The sequence below is a fragment of the Jaculus jaculus genome, chromosome X, assembly GCF_020740685.1.
Source record: "Jaculus jaculus isolate mJacJac1 chromosome X, mJacJac1.mat.Y.cur, whole genome shotgun sequence".
In the NCBI taxonomy this organism is placed as follows: Eukaryota; Metazoa; Chordata; class Mammalia; order Rodentia; family Dipodidae; genus Jaculus; species Jaculus jaculus.
The window spans coordinates 100,845,553-100,870,631 of record NC_059125.1 but is presented as its reverse complement, the minus strand read 5'-3'; the positions used below and the strand labels follow the sequence as shown (position 1 = coordinate 100,870,631).

The following is a 25,079-nucleotide window of genomic DNA, read 5'->3' as shown; positions in this document are numbered from 1 at the left end:
TTTGAAGAAAAAGAGATCTAGAAATTGTGAAGTATGGTAACAGTGGATTAATATTGGTTAAAGGTATACAAGTGATGATTTTTAAATTCTTTCAATTTAAATATAAACTAAAAAATGGACAAATCATTTTACAGACTTTACCTAAACATGGAATACAGTGAGACCTCAAGAATGGAGATCATTAGAGCTAATTAGCCATTCAATTACAGGTTTTCAAGACATGTCCATAAAATAATACAGTTTGTCTTATTTCATATTCTGTATTCCTCATTCTCTGTATTACTAGAGGTTGACAACAAAGGACTTCTTCAGTTTCTTTCTCTTACAGGCATGCCTAGGTTATCATTCATTTTTACTTCCTTCCCTTGTGTTTTAGAGACGGAAATGTCCCATCCCTTCCTAAACTGTGTTTATAATTATAAAAGGAAAACAACTTAAATTCTATATTTATTTTATATTCACTTGTTAAAATAACCTGATGGGAAGAGGTTTCTGAGTCAGATGTATATGGATTCAAGTCAAGGCATTAACTTTTTCTAGGTGTGCCATGATAAATATAGTTAAGCCTGTGTAAGTCTTTATTATCCTCATTTAAAACATGAAAGATAATATTTTCCATTTATATGTTACCAATAGTATAGCCATGTATGGGGGTACACGGCTGTCATCCTAGCACGTGGAAGATAGAGACAAGAGGATAACGAGTTCAAGGTCATCCTTAGCTACATAATGAGTTGAGACCATCTTGGGCTACAAGAGACTTTCCAAAAAGTGTAGTATAAAGATTTTAAAAGCATTGGATTGCTTTCTTTGAATAGTGTCTGGCCCATGGTTGAGGAGAGGTAAATGGTAGTGGCATAATTGGTCACTGGTTGTCAAAAATTTCAATGTGTATTTGAGGGAGTGGAGGAAGAAATAAGGTCATGGGGTTCAAGAGACAGCATTTATATTGGATCTAGAGAAGATAGTTTTGTGTAGACTACCATTAAAATTCACTTCCCTTGAGAAGTTAGAACAACTAAGATATAGGAGTGTTAATAACTAAGATTTTGAAGAAAGATTATATCAAATATTCTTGTATGTTTTGTATTTTTCTACAGTGAGCAGTGCTTCTTGGGTGGAGTTGAAGGGATTGTCAAAAGGTAATTTAGGTTATAAAGAAAAATTTCAGGGCTGGAGAGATGGCCTAGTGGTTCAGCGCTTGCCTGTGAAGCCTAAGGACCCCAGTTTGAGGCTTGATTCCCCAGGACCCACGTTAGCCAGATGCACAAGGGGGGCCAGGCATCTGGAGTTCATTTGCAGTGGCTGAAAGCCCTGGCACGCCCATTCTCTCTCTCTTTCCCTCCCTCCTTCTGTCTCCTCACTCTCAAATAAATAAATAAATAAATTTTTTAAAAAAAGAAAAATTTCAGTGGTTTTTCTCTTGGAGGAAATCCTCTTTGTCATAAATGAAATCTCAAGGCTCTCAGCCATTGTTTCCTTTATGAAATTAAAGTTGTTAGTGTTTTCAGAGATGTACTTTATAAAAATGAAGAAATTCTAAGTGTGGTGGTGCACACCTTTAATCCCAGCAGTATTTTAAATTCTGATGTGCTTTTAAAACTTTGTAGAACTTACTAATTATAAAAACAAATTCTAACCATATATCTACCTAACCATAGAATAAAAAGCTTTCAAAGTATAATACTATTTTGGATGAAATATAAATTTTAGGTGTCCCAGTAAAGTAATTACTTTTCTACTAAGGATACATATGGGTAAATGTTGAAGGAAGGGGTAGAGTGTTGTAAGATGTCTTCTATTCATGACATGGCCATTGCACTCTTCCACTCTCACCAGGTAAGATTACCTGAACAACAACAAAAAAAAAATTCTGCACAAAATTGGGCCCTTTAACATTCCTTCCTGGATGGGGGAAGGGCTCATGAGGCTCTTCCCCTCCCTGGGGATTTGTAGGTAGGTAACAGTTGCTAAGGAAGAGGGGTTCATGAGGCCCTCCCTGAGAATCTATAGGCACTTGAAGTCTGCTGGGATAGGGAGAGATTTTCTTTTCTTTTTTTTAAATTTTTATTTATTTATTTATTTGAGAGTGACAGACACAGAGAGAAAGACAGATAGAGGGAGAGAGAGAGAGAATGGGCGCACCAGGGCTTCCAGCCTCTGCAAACGAACTCCAGACGCGTGCGCCCCCTTGTGCATCTGGCTAACGTGGGACCTGGGGAACCGAGCCTCGAACCGGGGTCCTTAGGCTTTATAGGCAAGTGCTTAACCGCTAAGCCATCTCTCCAGCCCGAGATTTTCTTTAGTGATGTAGGCACTGGTAAATAGCCCATCCTCCAGTATAACTGCTGACTTATGCTCCTACAAGCAACCCTAATTAAATGTGTAGGGTTACAAAAAAAAATTTAGCTGTGAAAGTAGAAAGAGGACTAGTTGGAAAAGTCGAAAATCATCAACTAGGAGAGGGAGTAAGACAAGCAAGGGTAATGGTGAATATAATTAGAATATATTATATACATGTATAAAAAGTCATGCTGAAAACCATTATTATGTATCATTAAAATATACTAATAAATATTTTGAAAGATTCATTTGAGCTGAAGAGACAGTGGAATTTTATGTGGGTTCTCAACTGAAACAGAGGCGGTCATAGTGAAGGATGGGGGAAGCCTGGTAATCCTGAATTGCAGGCTCCTTTCTGCCATTCCCACCAAAGGAGCCTTTTCTTTCCATACCAGGACATGACATAATCATGTCATGGTTTAATTATACTGTCCATGAGAGTATTTTTTCATGTCTTATTTTACTTTTTAATAGTTTGTTGGATCAGGTCTGCAGAAATGGTCTGTAGACTGAAAGCATTAAGATTAAATTAATCCATTTATTCACATTAAGGTAGAAGTTATAGAAAAACAAATGAATGTGTTATTCTTGCAATACAAATGTTATATTTTTTTAAAAAAAAAAGAGAAATGAACTCATATAAAATAAAATCTTTATTTTAAAGTTTTCTGGTAAATGATGTTTTTGTGACTTAATATCTTTAATGCTAGTACATTTTTCTCTGATAATAAAACATAGCCACTGTTACACTAATAAGATCCCATATCTAACTTCAAAATCAGCTCTTTAACATGATTGTGATGCATATTATTAAGTGAAAGGAGCCAAAATTAAAAGCTGTATGTTGTGTGATTCAAACTATATGATATTCTGGAAAAGGCAAAGTCATAGAGACAGTAAAAGAGTTTGGATGTGGGCATAGAAATGAATAGGCAGAACATGTTATTTTTAGAGTATTGGAAATATGTACTCTACTTATGGATACCTACCATCATACAGTTCTCAACCTACATTTTGTGCAATTCCAAGAATGAATTTTGGCGTAATCTGTGGAGTTTAGGTGATAATAATGCCTTCATGTCAATTGTAACAGATGTTCCATAATGGCATGGCATAGTGTGTTGGTAGTACTTGAAGCTGTACATGTGAGGAGACTTTAAATATATGGAAAAACTTCTTTACTTTCTTCTCAAAAGAGCTACAAACCTACAGTTACTCTAAAGAATTAACTGGATTTGAAATGGAAAAATGTGGATTAGACATTAAACAATGCATATACTCAAAGTATGAGAATATATCTCACTGCCCAATAAACATTTTAATATCCATAAAAAAGTGTAAAAACCAAGTCCCCTTTGGCCTTTAATACCAGTAGAACCCACAGTGATAGGACAGAAATAAAATGACATCAGAGGCCATTACATTAATGAGAATCTGAACATTTTCAGGCTATAGGCCAGCTTTCAAAGTTGATACCTCTCTACTGGTTGAGATTACCCATGCCTATTTTTCTCCTAGATAATATAAGTAATTGAGAGTTAGCAGTAGCTATAACCAAATACTAGTTCCTTCTCTTCTTTCTCTTCATGAAAATTTATAGCATTATTTCAAGGTTGGCTTGATGACAGTGTTGCAGTCACACATCTGTCTTCTGAATTGGCAGTCATTGAAACTGTAGCAACTCCAGCTCTTCTGGGACCACTTGTGACAGAATTGGCAATCTATCTGACCCAATTTGTTACTCATTTTAAGTATATGGAGCCACTTCTCTCAGTAGAGGGGAGATAGGGTGAAGAATCAATGTTTCCTGTTGCTTCATATACCAAATCACCACTGTGTCTATTAATATTTATCAAAGACTACAATAATAAAGGAGCTGGCAGTGAAAATCTTATAAAAGTCATTATTTGAAAGTTCAGTAAGTATTTTCATGGCATTTTACTTCTTTCATGAAGTGTCCCAAAGCTCCAAGACTAAAATATATTTGATCCATAATCATTGCAGGCTCTTAAGGGATGGAGCTGCATAATTATTTAACAGCTTCTCACAACATTTAGACTGCTTTTTAGGGAGGCAAGTGTTACTCCTTAGAGTAACTAAAGATGTCATAAAGGATTTTGTAATATTTCCAAAATACAGTCCCATTAGTACTGGACTAGAAGTCTATGTCCACCTTATTTTTTCTTATTAAATATTCTTACTCATCCACTGTAATATAACTAGTTTATGCATACAATATCTCTAGGAACATTTTATAGAATCAGGTCGTGTGGTGTATCATAATCATACTTTAGGTTTATACAATATTAATATTTATTATGTGAGATGATTGTTTCAGTTCAATTTTTATGATAGATATTGTGGTAGCTTGAATGTGATAGTTTGAATGTATGGTCCCATAGACTCCATCATTTTTTGATTAAACTTTCTGCTTGAGCCCCTAGCAGATTCAAGGGGGACATGTTACTAGGGATGGATTCTGGAGTCCAGCCCTATGAGTTGTGTTCAGAGCAGTTTGAGTTCTGGTTGCTTGTGCTTTCTGTTCGTGGTGTCTTGCTGCTTGCCTCTATGAATGGGAGCCAGCTTCTTCCACCATTGATGGTGTTCCTCTGGAATTTGTTAGCCTGAAATAAACCCCTTCCTCCCATAAACTATGTCTAGTTACATGTTTGTTCTAGCAACATGAAGCTGACTTATTACGTGTGTGTGTGTGTGTGTGTGTGTGTGTGTGTGTGTGTGTGTGTTAGTCCAGGCAAGAAATAGCTTTATTTTTCTTAATTATTTCTCCCATTCTGACATATTCACACATGTATATATTTTGATCTTATCCCCCAATTATACTGTAACCCACTCCTATTAACATAATTCTTCTTTCCCGTTAATCTCCATCTTACTTTCATGCCTTTTTTAACCCATTGAGTTAAATTAGAGTTGCTTGCGTGATCATGGATAGAAGGTTATTTGTTATGGAATGGACAACTTACCAGTGGCTATACCACTGATGAAACTTCCCTCTCTCAGCCATCATTAGCTGCCATTAGCTATTCTGGGAGGACTAAGATCTTATGAGATCTTATGTATTTTTCCCCCATCCATGGTAAAGTATTGACAGGTTCAGATGTGTTGGAAACCACATCTACTCTGAGTTCAATGAGTATAATGATTGTGTGTGTGTGTGTGTGTGTGTGTGTGTGTGTGTGTGTGTGTGTATTTATTTAACAAGGCACAGGCCTGTAATATCAGGACTTTGGGAGGTACAGGCAGGAGGATCAGGAATTCAGTGTCATCTTTGGCTACATAGTTCTATGCCAGCCTGGACTACATGTGATCTTGTCTCAAACACCAAAGGGAAAAAAAAAAACAAAAAAAAAAAAAACAAAAAAACAATAAGGACAGGAGAAATGGCTTAGCAGTTAGCAGTTAAGGCACTTGTTTGTGAAGCCTAAGAACTCAGGTTCAATTCCCCAGAAACCATGTAAACCAGATGCACATGGTGCCAGATGTGTCTGGAGTTCATTTGCAGTGGCTGGAGGCCCTGCCATGCCCACTCTCTCTCTCTCATAAATAAATAATATAATAAAAAAGAAATGTATTTCATCAATTACTTTCAGCTCTCTCATCTGAAGAGTATCAAATGCTGAGGTGCCAATAGAGGCCTTTGGGGTCAGTTGAAATGTCTTGTTTCTCTTTCATCTTCTAGAATAGGATCTGATTTGCTGATCACTGTTGTTCTTTTTACTTCCTTATTTTCTTAAATTCTTTGAGAAATCTTGGTGACATTAGTAGACTGGTGAGGTCATCCCTTCTATTGAGAAGAATTGAATGCCTTCTGCCAGAGACATGGCAGCAGCACAGACATCCATGCTTGCCAGCTCACTGAGAGTGTCTTTAAAGCTCAACAAGGACACTTGCTTCTTCCCATTGCAGCTAATTGAAGGTATTTTGTGTCTTTCCACTATTTAACACTTGATCATCTCAGCTCCTCTTTACAGACAATACAGGCACATTGTCAAACCTTTGTTCCTTAATTCCAAAGAACTTCTAGTATGTTAGATTAGGGTACTAAGATTAGAATTAAGCAAATCTTTAGTTCCTGTTAGGAAAGTGTGTGACAGTTAACATTCTTGGAACGCTCCTTCCCAAACTTCCTTTCTTATATGTAAATCCATATTTGAAATACCCTCAATACATCTGCAAAATTAGATTTCTCTCTAATCCTACTTACGTACATTTTGTGCTCAAGTGGATTTCTTCAAGCTGGAGAGCCTCCCCACGTGAATTATATGCAAAATAATTTAAAGTGTTCCCAAATAGCAGAATTTATATTGTTTGTGAGAAAAATGTTTTTTTTTTTCTCCAAAGCAATTCTCTTCCCGTTAATAGTTGAAAATATATAAATACACTGGAGCCTCACAATAACACTGTTCTTTGGCCCATGCTCAACAGCTAACTAAAAGATGAAATGACCTGATGGCATTTCATCAATTATGTCTCCCAAATAGGGTTCAGAATACTCTTATTCTGAGCCCTTCAGTGTTTTAAGGAACAATGAATGCCATTATGTTGTTGTAAGAGTTTAGCTCAGCACAGTACCCTATTTTATTTTTATTATATTTTAATTTAGTTGTCTTAAAACAATATACTTTAAAAATATTTTTACTTATTTATTTGCAAGTGGAGAGGGAGAGAGAAAGAGAATGGATATGTCAGTTCCTCTTACCACTATAAACAAACTCCTGATGCATGTGCCACTTTGTGAATTGAGCTTCCCCATGGGTATTGAGGAATCTAATCCAAGCTGGCAGGCTTTGTAAATAAGCACCTTTTACCTCTGAGTCATCTCCCTAATCCTAGATTATTTTCTTAAAACATTTTTAAATATCTATTTTATTTGGTGTGTGTGTGTGATGTATGTGTATGTGTATGTGTGTATGTCCAGGCATGAACATGCCATGGTGCACATGTGGAAGTCAGAGGGAAACTTTTGGGTATATCTTCCCTTCCACTCTGTGTGAGGCAAGCAGGGTCTTTAGACTGGGATGACAAAATCCTGTCACATCTTCTGGCTTTTACCTGGAGTCTGGGGATCTGAACTCAAAAACTCAAGAGTTCTGAAGTAAACACTTTATCCACTGAGCTTTCTCTGCAACCCCAGATTAGTTTAATTTTGAGACACTGTCACACTGTAAAGCCCAAGCTGCACTGGAACTCATTGTGCAGCTCAGTTTGGCTTCCAAAACATGGTGCTCTTCCTGATTCAGTCTTATGAGTGCCCAGGTTACAAACATTCACTACCATGCCTGGCTCAATACTTATTTTTATTAACATGCATTCCTTGTAAATAACAATGAGGTAAAACGTGAGATTTTAGTGCATGTATAAAGTTTATGCTTGTATTCATAATTTCACAGCATTTGATGAGCAATTCTTCTGTTGTAGAAAAGACAGTGTTGCAAACTGAGAAGAAGGCTTAGCAAGTAAGAGTGCTTGCCTCACAGGCATGAAGGCCCAAATGGACCTGAGACCATTTGAATTCAATACCTAGTATCCACTAAAAAGGTGGTTATAGTCATATACACATCCTGTGGAAAGCAGAGACAAAAACACAAGGTCTTGCTGGTCAGCCAGTCTAACCAAAACTCAGCAGCTCCAGGTTCAGTAAGAGATTGAATCTCAAGGAAAAATACATGAGTGAGTGAACTCCTCTGGCGTCTGCATACATGTACATGGCATATGCAATATGCACACACACACATGCATACACCAACACACACCACAAACACCACACCAACACATACAGGTAAAAAAGAAGAAAGAAAAAAACACTGTCGTATGGGAATAAAGGATACAGGCCCACGTTTCAGTTCTTACTGGCTTCAGCCTTTAAGAAGTTATTTTAACCTTCATAAGTTTTTAATTATTTGCATCATCCTAAGGCATTCTAAGAATCAAATAAAATATTATACACAGGCATTTTGACAGCTTGACTACTGTATAGTTGGGAGATACTTCGTAATTTCAACCATAGCTGTGACTCCACTGTGTTAGTCACTATATCAATTATAAACCTCAGTGCTATCTCTCTCTTCAACAGGTACAATGAGTAGGGAGGGGTGAAGTAAAGAAAGAAAAACAATTTTTCATTTTTTGGGAGAGGTAGTATTTGAAGTAGAACCTGAATAACTAATATTTCAACATGACAACCAAGTGAAGACCACATAAAGATGTAATAATTCTATTGTGTAGATTAACCACCTCCTCCTCCAAGAATTCAGGACACCTTGACCATTAGTTTTTCTAGACCCCCCCTCTAAATATATTTGTTTCATAAATTTTGTTGTAAGAGCAGTGCTATACAGAAGCAGAGTGCCTTGTCATCAACTAAATATAACAATGACAAGACCATGATGAATTCTCATATTAGAGATGAATATTTTGTACTTCTAAAATACTTTTCCTATCTGGAAGTAGTTGCCAGTAATAATCTAAGTATACTTATCCTTTGCTTTCAATAAATCTTTGGGCATGGTGGCACATACCTTTAACCCCAGCACTAAGTAGGAGGACTGCTATGAGTCTGAGGCCAGCCTAAGACTACATAGTGAATTCCAGGTCAGCCTGGGCTAGAGTGAGATCCCACCACAAAAAAAGAAAAAAAAAACAATGAAATGAAATAAATCCAATAAATTAGAAATCTTAAAAGTAGCTATGACTAGATGGGTGGTTAAACAAACTGTCATATACCTATACTATGGAATACTACTTATCAATGCAGAGGGTCAAAGTGCTTATACATGGTTTTCTCCTTTTCTCCAGCTCTCCTTCTGTGCATTTGGCTTTTGTGCATCTGGCTTTATGTGGGGACTAGGGAATTGAACCTGGGCTGTCTGTCAGGCTTTGCAAGCAAGCACCTTTAACCACCGAACCATCTCTCCAGCCCCTCTCCAGCTCTCCTTCTCTCCTCTTTCTTTCCCCCTTTCCGAATGAGAAGTGAACATTAATTATATTAAATTCCAAATATTTCAAGGTTATTGCCCACCAGCCACCTAACATATTCTGCAAAAATAATGCCTCAAATCCCAGCACTGACAAGGCTAAAAAACAGAAGGGTCATGAGTTTCAGGCCAGCCTGAGCTACAGAGCCTGTCTCAAACAACAAAATAATTTATGTTTTATTCCTTGTTCTAATTTAAGTATTTAAGGTGACTGTAGATTCACATACAGTTTTAAGAAATAACATAAAGTCCTACTTAATATTTTTAACCTTATTTTTTTCCAATCTTAACACCATCCAAAACTGCAATATACTATCTTAATCAGAATATTGACATTGATACAACCTGTCTCATTCAGATTTTCCCAGTTTACATTAGCCATTTGTTTAATTATATATGTAGACGTAGATTATTGATGATAGATAGATGTTAGATAGCCAGATAGATAGATAGATAGATAGATAGATAGATAGATAGATAGATATCACAAGGGTAGGTTTTGTATCCTTCATTTCATCATTATAGTTAAGATAATACTCAGCAGTTACATAGCACCAGGTGTACTCATGCCCTTGTGTTATCATAACAGCTCTTTCCCATCTTATTCACCTACTATCCAGCTCTAAACTCCTTGGAACTAATTTACTCTGTGTTCTTAAAATCTATGATTCTAACATAAGTAGACTCATACAGCACGTAAATTTTTGGGAATGCCTTTTTTTCTTCATTCAACACAGTTCCCTAAAGATTCTATTGTATTGTTAAATGTATCAGTGGTTCGACCCTCTGAATTGCTAAGTAGTAGACCATGGTGTAGGTGTGCTTCAATTTATCCATTCATATTTCAGGGCATCTGGGATTGTTTCCTATTATAAGTAAAGTTGATACAAACATTTATAGACAGATTGTTGTGTGAACATAACTGTTACTTCTCAGGAATAAATGTTTTTAATTGCTGGGTCATATGGTAGGTGCATGTTTACTCTTTTAAAAAATATTTATTTATTGGGCTGGAGAGATGGCTTAGCGGTTAAGCACTTGTCTGTGAAGCCTAAGGATCCCGGTTCGAGGCTCGGTTCCCCAGATCCCACGTTAGCCAGATGCACAAGGAGGCGCACGTGTCTGCAGTTCATTTGCAGAGGCTGGAAGCCCTGGCGCGCCCATTTTCTCTCTCTCTCCCTCTATCTGTCTTTCTCTCTGTGTCTGTCGCTCTCAAATAAATAAATTTTAAAAAATGTTTATTTATTTATTTATTTATCTATTTACAAGCAGAGAGAGAGAGACAGAGAGTGAGAGACACAGAGAATGGGCATTCCAGGGCCTCCAGCCACTGCAATTGCATGCATTCCAGATGCATGTGCCACTTTGTGCATCTGGTTTTATGTGGTACTGGGGAATTGAACCTGGGTCATTAGGCTTTGCAGCAAGTACCTTAACTGCTGAGCCATCTCTCCAGCTTGACCCTTTTTTGTGAGACAGGCTCATGTACCCCATGCTATCCCTAAACTCCCTATATAGCTGAGATTGGCTTTGAACTCCTTATCCTCCCGCCTCCTTCCTCCATTCCCAAAGTGCTATAATTACAGAAATGTACCATCACATCCAACCATATCTGTAACTGTCACATAGATTTCCAGAGTGGCTATTTCATTTTATATTCCCAACAATGTATGAGTGATATAGTATGTAAGTGTCCTTACTACTTTTTCATGTTTCTAGTGTTTTTCATTTTATGCTCATGATGGATGTGTAGTGATATCATTGCAATTTCAATTTGCAGTTTCCTGATGCCTAATTTGATGTTGAACATCATTTTCTGTGCTTACTTGTCATTAATATATCCTCTTCAGTGAAATGTCAGTTCATGTTGCTTGCTCATTTTCTAATTTTTTTTCCTGTCAGTTTTCCAGAATTCTACATATATTCTACATACAAGTTCCTTTTCAGATAAGGAGTTCACAAATATTTTTTCCAGTCTTTATCTTGTCTATTCATTTAATTTCTTGATGGGCTATTCACAAAATAAAACGTTTAAAATTCTGATTATATGCAATTTATCAATCTTTCTATGGATTATATTTTTGGTAAGAATTGAAGAACATTTAGCCAAGTTCTATATCCTAATTTTTTTTGCTGGTTTTCTAAAATAAGTTTGTTACATTTTATATTTAAGGCTATGATCCATGTTTATTTAATTTTGTAGAAGATAAAAAAAAATGTAGATCAAGGGTGCTTTTGCTTTGCCTATGGATACTCATTCAGTTTATCCAGGACCATTTGTTGAAAAGGTTAGCCTTTCTCAATTAAAATGCTTTTGTTTTGTAAGATAAGGTCTATCAAACTCACAGCAGTTCTCCTGCCTCAGTTTCCTGAGTGCTGGATTATAGGCATGATCCACCATGCCTGTTGATTTTATTTATTTATTTGAAAGACGAGGGAAGAAATAGAGAGAGAGAGAGAGAGAGAGAGAGAGAGAATAGACATGCCAGGGCCTCCAGCCACTGCAAACAAACTCCAGATGTATGCACCCCCTTGTGCATCTGGCTTATGTGGGTCCTGGGGAATCAAACCTGGGTCCCTTGGCTTTGTAGGCAAGCGCCCTAACCACTAAGTCATTTCTTCAGCCTCCAGTCCCCAGCCCCCTGCCTGGCTTTTGAACTGCTTCTGTACCACCTTCAAAAATCAGTTTATTGTATTTATGAGTCTTTGGTACCTATTCTATAGATGTATGCTTCTTTCACCTAAACAAATATATTGTCTTCATTACTGAACCTATAGAATAAGCCTTAACATTTGTTTTATTCTTCTCAAAGTTGTGGTTATTTTAAGGTTTTTTTTTTTCCTTCGTATAAACATTTCTGGGAGTTCAATAGAAACTGCACTTAAAGATCAATTTTTGAAGAACTAACATCTTTACTTTGATGACCCTTTCCATCCATGAATATGGCATGCCTCAAAATTTATTCAGGTCTTCTTTGATCTCTTTCATAAGCATTTTTTAATTTTTTACTGCCCATGTTTTATGTTTTGGCTTTGTCAAATCTATACCTTCATATTTAATTTTATATATTATTATTATAAATAGTATTGTTTTATATCTTTCTTGGTAATATATAAAAACATAATTTTACAGGGCAAGAGATGGTTTAGTGGTTAAGGTGCTTGCCTACAAAGCCAAAAGACCCAGGTTTTATTCCCTAGTACTCATGTAAAGCCAGATGCACAATGTAGTGCTAGCATCTGGAGTTCACTTTTAGTGTCTAGAGGCCCTGGCACTCTCACTCTCTTTCTCTTCCTTTCTCTCTCTCCCTCTATCTTTCAAATAAATAAATAGAATATTTTTTGAAAATATAATTTAGTGTGTTAAGTTTATATCCTTTGATCTTACTGAGCTCATTTCTTAGTTATACAGATTCCTTAGAATTTTTTACATAGGCAATTGTGATATCTGCAAATAAACATAGCATTATTTCATCATTTCCAAGTTGTATGCCATTTTTTTTCCTTTTTACATTGGGTAGAACTAGTACTCTGTTGAATATGAGAGACATGAAAAATACCCTTGCTTTGATTCCGGTCTCATGTGAAATGCCTTCAGTCTTTCATCTTAAGTGTAATAATGCTAGCTGTAGTTTTTTGGTATATGCTCTTTACCAAGCTCAAACAACTCTCTCTGTTTCAACTTTCGATCTTTCATCATATAGGCACTGGATTTGGAATTTTTTTCCCTGTGTCAGTTGATATATATTTCTTCTTCTTTAATTCATTTATATACTGAATTGTTTTGCTTCATTTAAAATGTTTAGCCAACCATTCAAGTGTGGAATAAAATCTACTTGGTCATGTTTTGTAAATTGACTTGGTTCTTTAATACTCTGTTGAGGATTTTTAAATGCATGAGACATTTCAAGTACCTTGGAGATTTATTGGTGTATAGTTTTTATTTACCTTTTTGCTTTTTGCCTTTGCCTGGTCTTGGTATTAGAGTGATACTGCCATCTATTTTTAGTAGGATTTTTGAAGAAGTGCTATTAATTATTTTTATTTGTTTATTTTAGACAGAGATATAATCGTTCTGCCAGGCCCACCTCACCTTGTGCATCTGGCTTAACTATTACATATTTTACTCTGACCATTACTTAATATTTGAATTATGACTATGTAGATGTTATTCGCAGTCTAGCATGCTGTGTAGCATATCTTATCTTACAAGTTTTTGTGGGTTTTTTGAATTTTATTTCATTGTTTATTTTTATATGCTTATCAGTAATTCATACCCAATTCCCTGCTTTAAATCTGGAAATTTCATCTTTTGGGATTCATCTCCTCCAGAGTCCTGTAATCTCTGTTGTTCCATCTGTTTTCTCTGCTTTTTCCCCTCTTGTTTTTGTTGGTGCTGGGTACTGAACCTATAACCTATATGTGCTAGGTAGGAGCTTATGACCCTCTTCTGTTATAGCATCTAGAATTATTTCTCTTATGGTCTGTTTGTCAGCTAATTTCTCCCTCCCATCCCATTATTGTATTGTCTGTACTTAGTTGTGTGTTCTCCAATATTGTGGCTCTCATTTTTAGCTCCAGTTCCTTGTTTTATCCCTTTGTTTTTAACATTGAACATGTTTTAGCAGCTTCCAGAGAGAGTGCATAGGAGGTAAATATTTTGAGACCTCACATGTTTGAAAAGGTATTTATTCTACCATCACAGTTGATTGATAATATTAGGTATTGAATTATAGCTTAGAAATAATTTTTTCCTTGAACTTCCGAAGAAACAGTTCTATTGTCTTCTCACTTAGAGGGCTATTTTGATTCTGAATTTTGTTTGACCCCTTCATTTTTTGCTCCATTTTTACTGTGGAATATTTAAGCTCTTAAATTTCAGATGTTAGCTTTGATGGGAATCTGTTGCATCCACTGAGCCTAGCCTCAATGAGTGAAGTAACTCATTTCTTTCAGTTCGAGGCTTTTTTCTTAAATTAGGTTTCTGCTAATTTCTTTCCCTATATTATCTCTGTTCTTTCTGGAAGTACGCTTAATTTAATATTTGATTCCCTGAACTGATCCACATTGAGTTTCTCTTTATGTTTTTGTTACATTTTTAGATCTATACTAACATTTTATTCCAAACTTTCTATTCATTTTTGCTTTCTGCCGTGATTTTGGTATTTCAAGAACTTGTTACCTTGTTTCATGATTGTGCATTTCTGCATTTTAATAGCATTCTGTTATTATTCCATGGATTCTGTATAACTTTGATATTGTTAATGTGTTTATTTTGTTATTTAGTTATATTTGAGAGAAAGAGAGGCAGATATATTTATTTGAGAGAGAGAAAGGAGAAAGAGAGAGAGAGAGGCAGATAAAGAATGGGTGTGCCAGGGCCTCCAACCACTGCAAACGAACTCCAGATGCATGTGCCATCCTGTGCATCTGGCTTATGTTGGTCCTGGGGAATTGAACCAAGGTCCTTTGGCTTTTCAGGCAAGTGCCTTAACCACTAAGCCATTTTTCCAGCCCACTTTAATGTGTTTTTTCAAAACTATTTTTTCTACATTGTTTCTTTTAGCTTTTCTGTTCTTTTTTAATCTTTCTCACATTGGGACTTCTTTAAAATGCCTGATGATTCTTAATTGTCCATTTGCATTCAAGAAAGATACACAAAAATGTTTTGTAAGTGGGCTTACTGTAACATCATTTCACTAGACCCTCACTCCCTTTTCACTGGAGGACTTCTAACCATTCTTTTTTAAAAGGATTTTTATTTTAACTGATCATGTTCTCTGTAAAAGAATCTTCTAGTTCCTGTCTAGAGATTAGTAAGCCTAGTATTAAATCAGTGTTCCTGAAAGCTGCAGAGAAAGAACTGGAGACTCCAGGTTCAGTTTGTAGGCTTATAACTAATCTCTTATAAACTTTCACTTAATCTTTAGTTTTGGTACAGAATACTTGCCCTCAGTTTGGCTTGGTGTCTCTGATCCAGTGCTTATCTGGTTAACCTTCTTCAAAGAAAAATCATCTGCAGAACTTGGATAGGGAGAATCATCCAGATATAAGCTGAGAAGTGTGGAAAGCTAACTAATCATTTGTTATCCTGTCCTTGGCTCCACTTTCAATCTTTCAATGCCCCTTTGAATTATCCACTTCAACTGATTCTACTTCTCTGTTTAAATTGAGTTGCAACTTTGAAAGTCCTGTTGTCTCCTTTCTTTTTATCCTCATGGTTTTAGTCTATTTTTCTTTTCCTCTTTTAACATTGTCTCTAGTGCTTTGGAAGATTGGTATGCATGTTTTCTCTTTTAGATACCTTAATGATCTCATTCCTTAGTCTCACTTCCCTTCAAGAAATATCCCCACTACTGTCAAAGTGATCCTCATAAAACTATACTCACTTCTAATCACCCTATATTAAAACACCTCTTTTACTGATTTCCCAATGATGGATTATTTTTCTTTGCATAATAGACAAACTACCACGATAATCTAAGCCTTACCTGTTCATTCTGCCTCATCTTTAACTTGCAGCAGTAATTTCTTGAATAAAAATGTATGGTTCTGCAAATACTAAATGTCTTTTCCTCTTAAATATTTTTGAAAGTTCAGTGTCTTCTGCTTGGAATACCTCAGCAATTCAAAGTCTGTCTGGAAGCTGTTCCCAAGTGAGGATGTAGTTTAAGAGATATCTCTTCTATGAAGCCTTCTTTAACTCACCATTTTAAGAGCTATTTATACTCTTTGTATTCACACTGTGTCATGCATACTATTGATTGACAATTGTCATACAATGTTGCAGTCATTTATTTACATTTATATCTATAACAATTTGAACTAATATTCATTAATTATTTCTATATTTTATTTTTATTTGTACTTATAAACTTGGGGTGCAGTACAAACTTCATTTATTTGTCCCTGACCGGTACCCAGAACACTATATTCAGTGTGTTTGATTGAAAAAAAAATGATACATAGCTAACAGATCTGTGTACATGGATATCTTTCCAAGCTGTTAAATAGTCTACATTTTAAAGACTGCTAAATATTTCATTATGTGGATTAATAGCCCATTGTTGAGTTTTAGTTAATGATTTAGCTTTTTATATATTTTATTTATTTACCTACTTAAGATAGAGAGAGCAAGAGGCAGAGAGAAAGAGAGCGTGGCAGGGGGTCTAGCTCCAGCAAATGAACTCCAGATGCATATGCCACCTTGTGCATCTAGTTTACATGGGTGCTAAGGAATCGAACCCAGGTCCCTAGGCTTTGCAGGCAAATAGCCATAGCTGCTAAACCATCTCTCCAACTCTAGTTTTTTTTTTCTTATTTTAAATTATATTGTACTGAAGCTAGCTATAGATAATTTTAAGATATATTTATGATTACTGAATATAAATCTAATTGTTGAAGTTAAACAGCTAAATCAGAAGTAATGTCTGGCTTGACCCCATGATGTAAAGGTCAATATTTAAAACTCTTAATTCTGAAGTAATATGTATATTTTCTGGCAAGCTAAGTTTATGTTTTTACCAGTAGTTCATTAGGATAACCATTTCTCTGCATCCTTCCACTACTAACTCTGTGATCACCCACTGCAATCATCATCATTCCACAACAAAATTTGTAGGTGAAAATGTTTCTCTGGTTTAATATATATATTTCTATTTACTTTTGATATGAACTATTTTTTAATGTTTATAAATAATTTATAAGTTGCCTATTTCTGTTTTCTGACCAGTTTTCTACCAGTTTTTTTTTTTCTCCTACAGCCCCAATTATTTTCTAGGAGAAAGAAATATAATATAACCATGCTTATAAGGGTAGCAAAAGCTCTTTTTAATAATTTCTGACTGAAGTTTCTAAATCATTACATAAAATATTTGCAAAAGTTAGTATAAGTTGCAGTAAAAAATAGTATCCAAATCAGAAATAGACTAGTTTAGAAGTAGTTTTATTACAGTATCTTTGGGGAGGGGTGAATCATTCAAGAAAATATTTTGAAGCACAATAAATTATCTTGATCATTAACCATTTAGAGAAGTTACAGAGATGTACAAACATTATGCAATCCGATATTAGAACATCGCCATTACTAAACTTCTTTTTGTTAAAACAAACTGTCCAGTGGCAGTTATTAGACTCCATTCCTATCTTAAATCCCAGGCAACCACATACCTTCTCATTGTCTTTATAGATGTCTTTTCTGGAGAACTTAGTGCAGTAAAAATCACAGGATACCTATCATTCCTGGCTTCTTTCACTTGGGATAATATTTTCAAGTTTCATTCATGTTAGAGCACATGTCCAATTTTCATTCCTATGTATTGTCCATTCTACTCATGTGCAACATTTTGATTTGGGGGAACTGAATTGTGCTCTTATTTTCATATTTCTCAGTACTTTTTAGTAAGGCAAAAATATGCATGACATATATTGCTCCAAGTGACTTTTATTAACATTTTACTTCTTGTGTGATATGTAACTTAATATGTTGACAGAAACCAATCAGTGTTGCTGGTCTTTGGACCATAACTCTGAACAGTAAGTACCTGGGTGCTGTTTCTAAAATCCTAAAGTAACTGAAGTATATTAACACAAATAGTTTTGGGAATATGACTAGAAGACATGAAGAACTGTTTATAGTAAAGTTCTCTGAATAATGCTGACTTGTGTTTCTTGAAATTTTATTGATCATTAAGATTGTTACAAATGTATTCTTTTTTTAAATTGTTTTTATTTACTTATTTGAGAGTGACAGACACAGAGAGAAAGACAGATAGAGGGAGAGAGAGAGAATGGGTGCGCCAGGGCTTCCAGCCCCTGCAAACGAACTCCAGACGCGTGCGCCCCCTTGTGCATCTGGCTAACGTGGGACCTGGGGAACCGAGCCTCGAACCGGGGTCCTTAGGCTTCACAGGCAAGCGCTTAACCGCTAAGCCATCTCTCCAGCCCACAAATGTATTCTTTTGATTGTGTATCAATCAGCAAATTAGCAGATTGTGCTTATGTTGACATTTCTGCTCTCCAGTTAATGGTTTCTTATAGTATTCATTTGTGCATCCATCATTTAAAAATGTTATTTAGGGGGCTGGAGAGATGGCTTAGCGGTTAAGCGCTTGCCTGTGAAGCCTAAGGACTCCGGTTCGAGGCTTGGTTCCTCAGGTCCCACATTAGCCAGATGCACAAGGGGGCGCACGCGTCTGGAATTCGTTTGCAGAGGCTGGAAGCCCTGGCGTGCCCATTCTCTCTCTCCCTCTATCTGTCTTTCTCTCTGTGTCTGTCGCTCTCAAATAAATAAATAAAAAATTTTTTAAAAAATGTTACTTAGGGAAAATTTTGTTCCACGCAGTTTGTTATTATAATAAAATGGATATTTATTTTTCCAGGGTCAACATATATTATTGTTCTTGCATTTTAGTAGATAGCCATGATTTAAATTATTTGTCTTCACGTGTTATCTTGCAGAATGATGATAATGATTATATGTCATGTATTAGGATGTGGTATTATAATTTTAAAACTGAATAAACATTGGAGCTGTTCCAGTCAGCTGAAAAATGCATATATTGCCTAAATTTATTTCATTTTTCAAGTTATTAGTATATTATACATAACAATGTGTTTTGTATATAAAATACTTTGATCATATGTGAATTACCTTCTCTTGTCCCTTGCCTGTTTCCATTGATTCACAAGTAGTCCTCCTTCAAGTTCATTTTATATTTTATTTATTTATTGAAAGAGAAGGAGAGAGCGAAAAGAGACTGAGAGAGACTGCAAATAAATTCCAGACATATGCCACTTTAAACATCTGGCTTTACTTGGGTACTGGAGAATTGAACCTGGGCCCTCAGCCTTTACAAGCAAGTGCCTTTAACTGCAGTTTTGGTTGTTGTTTGTGTGTGTGTGTGTGAATCAATGTATTTAATTATGATGACTTAATGAAATATGAGTAAGGAGTTATTTATTGGAGCTTACCTGTGGTTCACCACTGAAAAAAATTTATCTTTCCCCAGAAACTATTAACTGCTTTTAAAACCTCAGGTAGGAACAGGGTCTCATGAGCCATTTCCCACTCCAGGAAGTTAGTGATGACATTCTCAAACTTGTACAAGTAATCAGAGCTGCTCAGCTTTTCAGAATGCAACTGACATGACATGCATAGAGAATAGCATTCTATAGCACTCCATCTCTTTTTCCTGTTCTTACACTGTTTCTGCCTCCTCTCCCACAATATTCCCTAAGACCTAGAGGGGTGATATATATGTACCATTTAAGAGTGAACATTCAACAATCACATATTCTCAGCATTTTGACCAGTTTTGGGTCACTGTAGTCCTCACCAGCAAAAAGCAGCATCGCTGACCAAAGCTGACAGCAGCACTAATCTATAGATATATTATTTGTAATTTTTCATTTTTGTTTTGTAAAATTTTTCTTCAGTGTTAGGAAACAATTGATATTTATTCACTAATAAGCATTAATTAACAGTAAAACAATGATTAATTTTCATACATTTTAGTACAAACACTCAGATTATCATACTTCTTTCAGAAGCTTATTTTTAGGAACAGAAAAATACTGTTTGATATGAGTAATATTCATGGCATTTTGCGTTGCACTGCCCCTGAACAAATTGAAGTACCACCTAGTAAAATAAGTCATTAGAAAGGAACAGAAATGTAAATATTCTCAGGATACTCTTTTCTTACAGGTAGCTAGGGCCTATGAAAACCTATGCCTTTAATTTTTTGACCCCCTTGGCTTGTAATTTTAAGCAGTAATGAGTAAACCAAAAAAGGTTGATATCTATCTTCACAAAACACAAATTCAGACTATTTACCTGAACAAATAAAGAATATTCTCATTCACTGTATTCATAGTTTCTTCTCATATTTGAAACTGAAATTGATATGTAAGGTTTTATATGCTGTTATTTTATATCATAATATTGATAGAATGTTGTGATTTAAAGACTAATGATTTGTATGACTTTTCCCCCTGTAGGCATAATGCAAAAGAAAGTTGAAGAGGTAACAAAGGTTTTTGAGGAGTATCGTCGCAAGGAACAGGAATACAATATGAAGATTGTCTTTGCATAACTTTTTGGATTATTCATCAACTATGTATACTCATAATATTAAGTAGAGTAGTATTTACATTTACTACTTAATCTTTGATTGCAATAAGTTGTGCATGTATGTGATTTTTTTCATTTAAATACTGTGAAAAGAATTATACTGCAGCTTTATTTTCAGAATTAAATGAAATCAAGGCTGGGAACATAGCTCAGTGGTAGAGTGATTGCCAACAATTAAAGCTATATTAATTGTGCCAATTACCTATTAGATAATGATTCTGTGTGTATAAGGTATATCTTACACTCATAGATTCTATATGACCACAAATACAAATCTACTTCTCATTCCAATTAAATTGCGGGAGGATGTTTGCCAAAAAGTACATGCCAACCAGTCTTTACTGGGTGCTTGTTACAGTTCATGTAAAGTGCTAGATATTTTAAAGTCTCTTAAATAAAATTTATTGTCTACTTTGAGATATAATTGAAATATAGTTCTTATCTATTTTAAAACAATATGAACTATACCAGGAAATGATTTACAGAAAGTATTTTACAAAAAATTCAGAGGAAGAAGTAAGTTTCCATGAATTTGGGATTTGAATTAGGGCTTCTGTTTTGTCTTATTTTTCTTATGGTACTAGGCATCAAACCCACGGCCTCACACATGTGAGGCAAGTATTGCACCATTGGGCTATATACCCAGTGCTGGAGTAGATTATTTTTTAAAAGGTAAGGTTGAGGCAATTCAATTATTTTTGATTGTAAATAAATAGCTCCATTTTTTTTTTTTGAGACAATGTCTCACTCTGTAGCCCAGGCTCGCTTAGAACTTTCAGTCTTTCTGTGTCAGACTCCTAAGTGCTGGGGTTGAATGTGTGTAATCACATCTGACTTTCCTGGTATTTTATTTGGCATTAGTGTATAATGTGTGAATATTGGGGTTTTTTGTATAATTCTTCATCTGTTTTACAAGAAGTCTTGTTTGTAGCTTTGGAACATTTTAATCTCTTGTATTTCATTTAAGTCATTAATAAATGTGATGTTTTAAAACTTAAAATAAACTAATTAAATGTTATTAAGTGGTTGAGCTGAATTTCTGTTGTCCTGACACTCATGACCATACTAAAGAGGTCACATTACAAAAGAAGATAAACTTTGAAATAAATGTTAGTCTTATTATTTGACTAATTGCCAGAACTTACATGGTTTCTCCTTTTTCTGTCCAAACTTCCATGGAGTTTAGCTGTTTAGGTAAGTTTTGTCACCACTGAAAATTACAGAATATGAGCCAAGCCTGGTGAAGAAGGCCTGTAATCCCAGTAATTCAGGTTGCTAAGGCAGGAGGATCATAAGTTCAAAGCCAGTGTGGCTTACAGAGTGAGCTGAAGACCATCCTAGGCAACTAAAACCCTGTCTCAAAACAAAGAGTAAAAAGCATGGGCTAAGCATATAGCTCAGTGGTACAGTGTGGACCTAAACCCAGGGACATGTGCAGCAAATTCTATACCATTGAAATAAACCTAGATATTCTAGAAACCATTTAGCATTATGGATGTCTTAAAGTAAACAGTTTTGCTCAGAATTTTGAGTAATGTCTAATTTATAAAGTTATTTTTCCCATTTTTTTATATTTATTTATTTGAGAGAGAGAGAATGGGCATGTCAGGGCCTCTAGCCATTGCAAACAAACTCCAGTCACATGTGCCACTTTGTGCATCTGGCTTACATGAGTCCTGGGTAATCCAACCTGGTTCCTTGGGTTTTGCAGGCAAGAGCCTTAACTGCTAAGCCATCTCTCCAACCCCACGTTGTGTGTGTGGGTTTTTTTTTTTTTTTGAGATTAAACTCTTGTAAAATAGCCCATATATTAAGTTACAGATTCAGTAAAGAAAATATTTTGTTTGATGTGGAGTTCTGGTTCAATACTTATATCTGCCTAATTAACTAGGGAAATAATTTCATCTTGGGCATTACATTTTGCCTACAAAATGAAAGAATTGGCTCATATTAGAGTTGCTCTGTGCAAATAAACTAGTTTTCATGGCTCCAATATTTTGTAGTTCCCTTAGGTCTTTTTACTGCTAGCAGATAGCTTACTACAAATTTTCTAAATAAAATAAAGGGGAGGGAAAGTCTTCTTTGCACTATCTTGTTGCACTGTGTTCACAAGGAGTTGTAGTGTGTTTGTTTTTTCCAGAGCATAAAAGTTCTACAGAATGGCAAGTGGCCTTCAGATCAATCCAGTAACCAGGCAAGATTTCCCGAGGAGCCTCAAAGTGCTGTCTGGAATTTGGACATTTGGAGTAAACCTTCCCTAAGGTGCATTTGATTCTGATTCCAACTTGGCTAAAATACAACACATTATTGAACAAATATTAATTTAAAAGGTCATAAGTAACTTATTTTTGCCAGCAATGAGAAGGCAACCTTTTTGCTAGACTTAAGTCTGTCTTAATCTTTGTTAACTAAAACAGATATTAGTTGAAGGAGAATTCTTGTACTTGTAATACTGACACTTTCTTAATGCATATATACTTTTGTCCTTTAAGACGATGATATATTTATTCTTTTGAGCAACATTTCTGCTATTTAGTTCGTGAAATTAGAATGGCTTGTACAATTATCTACTCACAATACTAGATAATTAGTCATCAAGGCATATTTTCCCTTTTTTGGCTTTTAACAGCTTTCCATGTGTTAGAATTACAATCGGTTCTTAATATATTCATTAGAAGTGTGGTGCACACAATGTACCTAAAGGGAAAAACAATGAAAATGTGTCTGAGTAAAGGAGGAGCTTCTGTCTTAATTAATCAAATCTTGTTAAATTGTCAGAAAACAAATGGGGCATATTTTTTAGTTTGTAATATATTCTAAGGGTAAATTTTTGAAATTACTTCATGATAAGGTCTGAGTGCCCAAGGTCTCAAAGGTTTTTAGTGCACAGTATGGTATCTTTTTAAAAAATATGTATTTATGGGCTGGAGAGATGGCTTAGTGGGTAAGTGCTTGCCTGTGAAGCCTAAGGACCCTGGTTCGAGGCTCAATTCCCCAGGACCCACGTTAGCCAGATTCACAAGGGGGCACACGCGTCTGGAGTTCGTTTGCAGTGGCTGGAGGCCCTGGCATGCCCATTCTCTCTCTCTCCCTCTTTCTTTCTCTGTTGCTGTTAAACAAATAAACAAAAATAAACCAAAAAAAATTTTTAATACGTATTTATTAGAGAAAGAGAGGGCGCAAAGGAGAAAGCTTAAGAGAGAGACAAAGAGAGAATGGGCATACCATGGCCTCTTGCCCCTGCAAATAAACTCCCAATACATGCACCACTTTATGCACCTTGCTTTACAAAAGTACTGGGGAATCAAACCAAAGCCATCAGGATTTCCAAGCAAAGGTCTTTTTTTTTTTTTTTTTTTTTTTTGGTTTTTCGGTTTTTCGAGGTAGGGTCTCACTCTGGTCCAGGCTGACCTGGAATTAACTCTGTCATCTCAGGGTGGCCTTGAACTCATGGCAATCCTCCTACCTCTGCCTCCCAAGTGCTGGGATTAAAGGCATGCGCCACCACGCCCGGCTACCAAGCAAAGGTCTTTAACCACTGAGAAATATCTCAAGCCCACTGATATCCTTAAGATGGGCAGAGGGATGCTGTGGGGAATAAATAGCGATCATTATATATTTAAGAACTAGACATAACTAGTGTAACCCCTCCAGTTTCCTCAGTTTCCCTTGATACCTACCAAGTTGGCTGGCTGGAAGAATACACACACACACACACACACACACACACACACACAGAGAGAGAGAGAGAGAGAGAGAGAGAGAGAACTTTTCATGGCCTTGTTTTCCATTTTCCACTTGAAATTCTTTTAGCTATTCATTCACCACTCATCCCACCTAGTGGATTCGTTATGTACTGTGTATCATTTCAGTACCAATAGACTATATGTGATCAGAACAATACAAGTGATGTGATGATCAAATGTTTTCAACTCTTCTAAGTGTAAAAGCACACTACCAACCTGGATGTCCTTTTCTATTTTCATATTAGTGAGTATGTCAGTTGGACAGTTAGGCTGATCATCATAATTAAGCCCCATTACCTTCTAGGGTTTTCCTGATGCCGATTCTGATGTGACCTACATTTTGTGTCTTTACATTCAGTCCCTACTCTGTGTCAGACCTACAGTGTGGTATATGTTATGAATATATTCATTCACCAAATATGCTTCAAAAGCATGGTCATTTGCATTTGACTGGTTTTTGACAACTCTAATACTTATCCTGGTATTTCAGAACTACTGGAAACTCCCAGGAAGTACAAAGTCATGAGGTGGGGACTGTTTTGCTTTGTTCCTCCATCTGCTATTAGGCCTTATGTTTTGACTTGAACATGGCAACACAAAGTTGTTTGAGGGGCTGGAGAGATGGCTTAGTGGTTAAGTGCTTGCCTGTGAAGCCTAAGGACCCCGGTTCGAGGCTCGGTTCCCCAGGTCCCACGTTAGCCAGATGCACAAGGGGGCGCACGCGTCTGGAGTTCGTTTGCAGAGGCAGGAAGCCCTGGCACGCCCATTCTCTCTCTCACCCTCTATCTGTCTTTCTCTCTGTGTCTGTCTCTCTCAAATAAATAAATAAAAAATTAAAAAAAAAACAACAAAGTTGTTTGA

General features: G+C 35.9%; 1 protein-coding gene across 3 annotated transcripts in view; it reads left to right on the top strand.

Annotated features, from left to right (window-relative positions):
• Nup62cl (nucleoporin 62 C-terminal like) overlaps positions 1-21,203 on the top strand; it is a 93,741-nt gene extending 72,538 nt beyond the window's left edge. Inside the window, exons 9-10 of one of the 3 annotated variants that reach the window (XM_045140909.1) lie at positions 1,101-1,142; positions 20,340-21,203. In XM_045140909.1, coding sequence (XP_044996844.1) covers positions 1,101-1,142; positions 20,340-20,434 — 137 coding nt within the window. In that variant the 3' untranslated portion in view covers positions 20,435-21,203. The remainder of the gene's footprint in view (positions 1-1,100; positions 1,143-20,339) is intronic. The other 2 variants (XM_004658963.2, XM_045140910.1) reach the window with 2 other exon arrangements.
• The last annotated feature ends 3,876 nt before the right edge of the window (positions 21,204-25,079 follow it).